Source organism: Pelobates fuscus, chromosome 4 (genome assembly GCF_036172605.1).
Source record: "Pelobates fuscus isolate aPelFus1 chromosome 4, aPelFus1.pri, whole genome shotgun sequence".
Taxonomy (NCBI): domain Eukaryota; kingdom Metazoa; phylum Chordata; class Amphibia; order Anura; family Pelobatidae; genus Pelobates; species Pelobates fuscus.
This window is the reverse complement of record NC_086320.1, coordinates 10,421,697-10,430,410: the sequence shown is the minus strand read 5'-3', so window position 1 is coordinate 10,430,410 and position 8,714 is coordinate 10,421,697. Positions and strand designations below refer to the sequence as shown.

The following is an 8,714-nucleotide window of genomic DNA, read 5'->3' as shown; positions in this document are numbered from 1 at the left end:
AAAAATAAGGGTGGCACATACTGCCCCCCCGGCCCCCACCCCTGTGCGGCGGGTGGGGGCACTAAAATTATCAATAAGGGGGGACCTATTGTCCCCCCCCGGCCCCCACCCCTGTGCGGTGGGTGGGGGCCTTAAAATAAAAAATAAGGGGGGGACATACTGCCCCCCCCCGGCCCCCACCCCTGTGCGGCGGGTGGGGGCCCTAAAATTCACAATAAGGGGGGGGGGCCTACTGCCCCCCCCCCGGCCCCCACCCCTGAGCGGTGGGTGGGGGCCCTAAAATTCACAATAAGGGGGGGGACCTACTGCCCCCCCCCCGGCCCCCACCCCTGAGCGGTGGGTGGGGGCCCTAAAATTCACAATAGGGGGGGGACCTACTGTCCCCCCCCGGCCCCCACCCCTGTGCGGCGGGTGGGGGCCCTAAAATTCACAATAAGGGGGGGGACCTACTGCCCCCCCCCCAGCCCCCACCCCTGAGCGGTGGGTGGGGGCCCTAAAATTATCAATAGGGGGGGACCTATTGTCCCCCCCCGGCCCCCACCCCTGAGCGGTGGGTGGGGGCCCTAAATACAAAGGGGGTGGGGACCCTAGTTAACCCTCTCCCCCCCCCCCCCCCCCCCCAAAAAAAAAAAAACTTATCTCCCTACCTACCCCCTCACCCTAAAAATAATGAGGGGGGACCCTTTAACTAAAAACCTGTAAAGAAAAAAAAAAATAAGATAAAAACAACTTACCATTCGATGTTTTCTTTCTTCTAAAATCTTCTTTCTTCAGCCCCAAAAAAGGCCAAATAAAAATCCATAATAACCGACGCAATAAAAAAAAAAAAAAAAAAACCCGAGCGCAAAAAAAATAATCCATCTTCACCCATGGAGGGCTCCGCGCAGACTGAGCTCCGCAGGGCGGGGGAAGGCTTATAAAGCCTTGCCCCGCCCTGCAATTAGGCTAAGAACACTCTGATTGGTGGGTTTAAGCCAATCAGAGTGCTCTTTGTCATTTTACAAGCGTGGGAAAGTTCTTTGGAATTTTCCCACGCTTGTAAAATGACACAGAGCAATGTGATTGGATGGCTTGAAATCCATCCAATCACAGTGCTCTGTGTCATTTTACAAGCGTGGGAAAATTCCAAAGAACTTTCCCACGCTTGTAAAATGACAAAGAGCACTCTGATTGGATGGCTTGAAATCCATCCAATCACAGTGCTCTTTGTCATTTTACAAGCGTGGGAAAATTCCAAAGAACTTTCCCACGCTTGTAAAATGACACAGAGCACGGTGATTGGATGGCTTGAAATCCATCCAATCACAGTGCTCTTTGTCATTTTACAAGCGTGGGAAAATTCCAAAGAACTTTCCCACGCTTGTAAAATGACACAGAGCACTGTGATTGGATGGCTTGAAATCCATCCAATCACAGTGCTCTGTGTCATTTTACAAGCGTGGGAAAATTCCAAAGAACTTTCCCACGCTTGTAAAATGACACAGAGCACGGTGATTGGATGGCTTGAAATCCATCCAATCACAGTGCTCTGTGTCATTTTACAAGCGTGGGAAAATTCCAAAGAACTTTCCCACGCTTGTAAAATGACACAGAGCACTGTGATTGGATGGCTTGAAATCCATCCAATCACAGTGCTCTGTGTCATTTTACAAGCGTGGGAAAATTCCAAAGAACTTTCCCACGCTTGTAAAATGACAAAGAGCACTCTGATTGGCTTAAACCCACCAATCAGAGTGTTCTTAGCCTAATTGCAGGGCGGGGCAAGGCTTTATAAGCCTTCCCCCGCCCTGCGGAGCTCAGTCTGCGCGGAGCCCTCCATGGGTGAAGATGGATTATTTTTTTTTGCGCTCGGTTTTTCTTTTTTTTTTTTTAATTGCGTCGGTTATTATGGATTTTTATTTGGCCTTTTTTGGGGCTGAAGAAAGAAGATTTTAGAAGAAAGAAAACATCGAATGGTAAGTTGATTTTATCTCATTTTTTTACAGGTTTTTAGTTAATGGTCCCCCCTCATTATTTTTAGGGTGAGGGGGGTAGGTAGGGAGATATTTTTTTTTGGGGGGGGGGAGGGTTAACTAGGGTCCCCCCCCCCTTTGTATTTAGGGCCCCCACCCACCGCTCAGGGGTGGGGGCCGGGGGGGGACAATAGGTCCCCCCCCCCTTATTGATAATTTTAGGGCCCCCACCCGCCGCTCAGGGGTGGGGGCCGGGGGGGGGGACAGTAGGTCCCCCCCCCTTATTGATAATTTTAGGGCCCCCACCCGCCGCTCAGGGGTGGGGGCCGGGGGGGGGGACAGTAGGTCCCCCCCCCTTATTGATAATTTTAGGGCCCCCACCCGCCGCACAGGGGTGGGGGCCGGGGGGGGGACAGTAGGTCCCCCCCCTTATTGATCATTTTAGGGCCCCCACCCGCCGCTCAGGGGTGGGGGCCGGGGGGGGGGACAGTAGGTCCCCCCCCTTACTGATCATTTTAGGGCCCCCACCCGCCGCACAGGGGTGGGGGCCGGGGGGGGACAGTAGGTCCCCCCCCCTTACTGATCATTTTAGGGCCCCCACCCGCCGCTCAGGGGTGGGGGCCGGGGGGGGGCAGTAGGTCCCCCCCCTCATTGATAATTGTAGGGCCCCCACCCGCCGCTCAGGGGTGGGGGCCGGGGGGGGACAGTAGGTCCCCCCTCATTGATAATTTTAGGGCCCCCACCCGCCGCACAGGGGTGGGGGCCGGGGGGGGGACAGTAGGTCCCCCCCCCTCATTGATAATTTTAGGGCCCCCACCCGCCGCACAGGGGTGGGGGCCGGGGGGGGACAGTAGGTCCCCCCCCTCATTGATAATTTTAGGGCCCCCACCCGCCGCACAGGGGTGGGGGCCGGGGGGGGACAGTAGGTCCCCCCCCCTCATTGATAATTTTAGGGCCCCCACCCGCCGCACAGGGGTGGGGGCCGGGGGGGGGACAGTAGGTCCCCCCCCTCATTGATAATTTTAGGGCCCCCACCCGCCGCACAGGGCGGGTGGGGGCCCTAAATTATTATTGATAATTTTAGAAAGCGAGCTGAGCTGTCAGTCAGACAGCTCAGCTCGCGAACGCGCATTCCGCGCACATGCGCGGTAAAGCGCTCAGGTTCTTCATAGGGCGGCATTCAATGCCGCTCTATGAAGAACGCGATTGGTCCAGCGCGAAGCCGTCCCATTGGGCCCCGCGATTTCGTCATTTTGACGAAAAAGGGGGCGCGGCCTAGCGGGGAGCTCGGCGCTGGAACGGAGGTAAGTATTTAATATAAAAACACCGATTTTTTTTTTTTAATGAATGAAAGTTCATATAAAAGCAAGAAGGAAGGCTGGGGGACCTGTCTTTCTTGCTTTTATATGGTGACTATAGAGTCCCTTTAAATGGCACCGGTGCACACCTGTTTGCCTTTCTCTATCACGGTGTGACACAATCCGCAACACACATTTTCAGGTGGAATATCTAGGCGCTATCTAAATGCTAATAATAATGAAATGCCTTTTGCAAGGGAAACTTTATCCAATGCAATAATAAATGTCACCACTAGGTGTCGGTCTAACAGCAAGCACCTTAGTGTGAAATGCAGTGCCGAAAGCAAAACGTGTCGGATTATGGTAAAAGAAATCCCTTTTAGAAATGACATTCTCTACATTTAATGGCTTCTCAAAACCTCAGAAGGAACCTAGGTGAACAAATAGTGGATCCTTTTAGGCCAGTTGTAGTTATATTAGAAAATCACAACTCCCATAATAATCAGAGATAAAAAGCTCGGGTTTTGTGTTCTGTGCCACTTCTTAGTAATTCATAGATATAATCAATGTCATTATCACACCACAGCCATCGACACAGCTCTGCGCTGGTTAGGTCCATATGTTAGTGTGTATTCAGAGAATTAAAGCTGTATGTGTTCAAGTAACCGGAATAAAAAATACAACTTGGCCAGAAATTAAAATGTAACTCTAGGGGGGCGTGGCCCACTGAGAGACCGAGCGGACGTTTCTCTGCGAGGCTCCATAACAGAAACGGAATAAACACAATTTTGGCCGCAAAAATAGACTTAACTGACAGAAACTTCACCTCCCACCAGAGAATGCAATGGGGCGCATGAATAAAAAGACTCAGCGCCCAGAGACCCCTCGCTTGCAAGATATCTAGCTCTCCTTTGAAAGGCCCGTGCCGTGGCCGCAAACAAAGATGGCGCCAGAGGGGAACAGGAGATGTGGGACTGAGGAGAAAGAACCTCTCATGCTGCAACAGTTGGGCAGGGAGTGCAACTCATCAGAATCAGATGAGGATTCAGCCCCCTCCACAAAGAGAGATCTAAAGAAACTCCTGCTGGACCTCAGAAGAGTGTGGAAAACGGACCTTCAGGTTGTCCAGGCCGAGGTGGGGATAGTTCACAAAAAGTGTGAGCTGTGGAGGTGAATGAGGCTGCCTGGGCTACCCAGCTACAGGAGGCCAAGACACAAATAGAAGGCCTGGCCTTGCAAGTACAGAGGCTAAACCGAACAGTGACAGCGCTGGAAACGCCACAGGCGCAGGAACGTACGCCTCAGAGCACAACACACAACCCCGAACCCAAGTTGAGACCCACCCAGTCCAATTGAACAGGAATTGGGGATTGGACAACTCCAGAGTCAGTCTGAGACTAGACATTCCTCCCAGTTCGTAGAGATGAATACCCTTAGCAATTAGTTTCTAACCGATTTATCTCTGCACAATTGCCCTATGCTAGTGGTTGTTAAATGTTTGTATGTATATTACTTTTATATATATATATATATATATATATATATATATATAGGATAAGTTGTGCATAGATCACAATAACTCAATAAAATAAAAAATATATTTTTTTTTTTTTTTTAATGTAATTCTTGTGTTAATCTAGTGACCTGGAAATAAATTTTTAAAAATTCCTTCAATGTGGCTATTGTGGCCTAAATCTGCAATTCCATTATCTGTTACTTACTAAAACTCCAGTTTTTAGGGAATAAACCCACATTTCTATATTACTGCCCATCCCGTCCTATTGGTTTTCAAAGGAATTACAGCAAAAGGTCCAAATGTGTTTTATTGATAAAGCACAAAACTAGAATAGCAGTACCTACCACAGGTGGGTCGGACAAATCTACTCGACATTTCAGTCTGTGCTTACACATACACAGGATCATTCACTAAAGTGTGCACTTTTATCATTTAAATTGAATCTCAAATTTTAGACCAAACAAGCCGAACTGGATACATAGCTGTTGTGGAGAATTTGTAATGTTTGGCTATTTTGGCTTAAGATTTAAAAATTCCCTTTGAATCCCTAACAATTTACGCTTTTGTGAAAAACCCAGAAATACGTGGTTTACATTATGTGTTAACCCTCTCAGCAGACAGCAACGTGGCATGCAACAAGTGCTGAAAGGGTTAAACCGCACACTTGTGCACGAACAGCGCTACCTGCTCACTGTAACGAGTGGTAAGTACACAAAAGGATGCTGAGACCCAAAGTCATAACAGGTCTTTCTTTACAACACGATCACAGGTGTCCAGCCTTTGCCCTATGTTATTGCCTTATATTTATTATAATTCATTTCCAGCCGCCGGGGCAAAGCTTGGACACCTGATATAGAGGGTGTGTTGTGTAAGTAGGAAACCTCTCTGGATTACTACCTGTGAAATGCAAGGCAGTAAAGAGGGGAGACGAGATGATCAACTCTATTAAAGGGACACGATAGGCACAAAAACATCTTTAGCTTAATGAAGCTGTTGTGTACATATCCTGCCCCTGCAGTCTAACTGCTCAGGTCTCTGCCATTTAGGAGATAAATCACTTTGTTTATGCAGCTATAGGCACTCCTCCCTGCATGTGACTTGCACAGCCTTCCTAAATACTTCCTGTAAAGGGTCATCTAATGTTTACACTTCCTTTATTGCAAATTATGTCTAATTTATTATCTCCTGCTTTGTTAAAAGCTTGCTAGACCCTGCAAAAGCCTCCTGTATGTAATTAAAGTTCAATTTACAGAGCAGGAGATAAAAACTTGAAATTAACATCTGATTGAAAGTGTCTGTCACAGCCAGGGGAAGTGTGGCTAGAGCTTCAAAAACAGAAACGAAAGTGATTTAATGCCTAAATGGCAGAGAATTAAGCAGTGAGACTGCAGGGGTATAATCTATACACCCAAATCTTTAGGGAGCATAAGAAAGGAAAACCTGCTTACAAAGAGTTATGGCTACCTTTTATTGAACAGGTGGGTCTGTTCACTAGTCAGTGTTTTCTGGTAACCTTGCCAAGACAGCAGGATTGGAGAAGGGAAAACAACATTTGTAAGTCTATTTAGTGAATAATCCCCAATATATCATTGGGACAGTCCTTATTCATAGGTGTCACATATGTGCGAGATCGGGTGCTGGCACCCCCTGTACAGCCCAGCCTCAGACAGCGCCACGCTGTGTGCGTGTATATAAATATATATATATATATAGTGTGCAGTGACACAACACCTACCGGATTATTAACTAAACTGGGAATTTGTCATTTTAGGCTGGAGAAGCCTAACTGGGAAACCAAATCTTCAAACCTGTTATTTTGGTTTAACCATACACTTCCCTGGTGAATTCCTGGTGCAGTGGATATCCCTACCGTTCCTTTGTAAAAGTCTGCCTTGCTACTTAAATTTGCACCACGAGCTCCCGTTACAGCTGGTAGATTTGGTCTGAAATGGTGCCTGTTTAAGTCTATGAGCAGTGCAAATCAGGGAATGCAACTGGACTAATTTTAAGGGGCCAACTTTCTGGGGGTCTTGTGTTTCCAACCAGCGCAAAGCTGTCTCCAGGCCCGTGACTGCTTCAGAGGCAGATGGAAGGGGAATTCCTAGTCTCTCATCTTCACTGATTCTTCCATCCGCCACGTTGCCCTCTGGTACAACGAAGGTAGTGATGGAGTCTGCAGTTCTGTCATGTGAGCATTCATCCATAACCGCTGCGGAGTCATCCAGATGTACCCATTCTGCGATATCCTCTGGGGCCATGCGACTGTACGCTAGTGATGCAAGATGGATTAAGTCTGAGAAAACCTTGCTATACTCCTCCCCATCTGACTCTATACTAGCACTGCTTTCAAAAGCAGCCCTGAGACCGAAAAGCCAACACTTCTCTATATTTCCAGCCTGAATCATGTTCCACGACTGGCCAACTAGGTAGATCATATCTTTGAGCAGGAAAGAATTTAAAAACTCTGATGGGATGCTGTCGCAGGACACCACCAACTTCAGAAGCTCACGTTTATAAAGTTGCTTAAAGGAGGATAAGATTCCTTGGTCCATAGAAGGGATCTTGTTCCTAGAAGAGTTGGAGAGGAACAACACTCTAATATTGCCATCTGGGCTCCGTAGTTCACCATCCGTTGGCTTGGTAGGACACTGGTTAACCAACAGAACTGCTTTTTGCTGTAGACAACAACTCCTCAGGTAACCTTTTACACTAGGGACAAAATCCTCCAAAAACCACTCTTGTAGTAGCTCTGGGGTCATCAAACCATTCTTAGAGTACCTATAGGCTGCCAAGAACTTGTGGTGAAGAAGACTTGGTGGGGCTTGTAACTTCCCAACCACCAATGGTTTCAGTTTATGGCTTCCTGTAAGGTTGGCTGCCAAGAGTATGGTGACATGGTCCTTCACCTTCTTGTAACCATTGGGCAGCTTGGCCAAGACCAGCTCCCGGGTTTGGTCTGGCAGTAACCTCCAGTACAGTCCGGTGATGTTTGCATTGTATATCTGTTCATCTCCATAGCCACCATCCGTGGACGGTGTTTTTGGTTGCTCTGGGTAGACTATAACTGTGTCAATGTCCTGTGGCCTCACTTCTGATTCACCATAAATCCGCTGACTGGATATACCATGTCTCTTCTGCCACCGCCAGAACCAGCCATGACTGGCCTTGAAAGTGCACTCCGCCCCATAGATCTGCTTTGCAAAGGTTTCCGCCTGTGCCTGAATGATGGGTCCGGAGAGGGGGATGCCTTGTTGTCTTAGGGTGATAAACCATGTATACACAGCCCTATCAATCTCCTCCTCATTGGCTAGTCGCATCTTTTTCCGTTGTGTGCCCACGTCCCCACCAAGCTGGTCCAGGAACCATCTAAGTTTCTGTTCATCTTTGAGCCAACCCCGCAGGGTTCCCCCTGGCACCCCAAAATCCCTGGACACACTAGCTTGGCGCTCTCCATTTTTCACCCGGTCTATGGCTTCGAGCTTGTCCTTGATGGAGTACGCTTTGCGGAAGGCCATTTTTACCATGGTAGGTGCGCATTCGGGGTCTGGCAACGTGGATTCACGCTCCAGCTCGCTATGGTAGGCCATGGTGACCCAGTGCGGCTCTCACCGGCCTTCCAGGGCTCTGCTGGCTGCGAGGGGCATCAGATCAGGAAATCCAAGGTGGTATTACCATGGGCCCCTTCATGTCTCAGGGGCCACAGCACTGACCAGGCATGGTGCTAGATGGACAGGAGAGTCTGCTTCCCTGTAACTGTGCCTGCCCACTGCTAGCCACACGAGCAGGGCCTATTGACACCCCCCATGGGCCCCTGGGAGCCCCTCCAGCTCTGTCTCACTGCCTCCCCCACACACTGGATGCTAACTGTAAACCCTACGCATACGCACTCTGACAAACAGGCGCCGGCCGCAATGCGCATGCGCACTCTGACAAACAGCCGCCGGCCGC

The 8,714-nt window shown here is 49.1% G+C and overlaps 1 protein-coding gene across 1 annotated transcript; it reads right to left on the bottom strand.

Annotated features, from left to right (window-relative positions):
- Positions 1-4,885: 4,885 nt before the first annotated feature.
- TIGD5 (tigger transposable element derived 5) lies at positions 4,886-8,616 on the bottom strand. Its single transcript, XM_063450977.1, has one exon. It carries the CDS (start codon positions 8,351-8,353, stop codon positions 6,662-6,664), a length of 1,692 nt encoding a protein of 563 aa, XP_063307047.1. The 5' UTR covers positions 8,354-8,616; the 3' UTR covers positions 4,886-6,661.
- Positions 8,617-8,714: the final 98 nt, after the last annotated feature.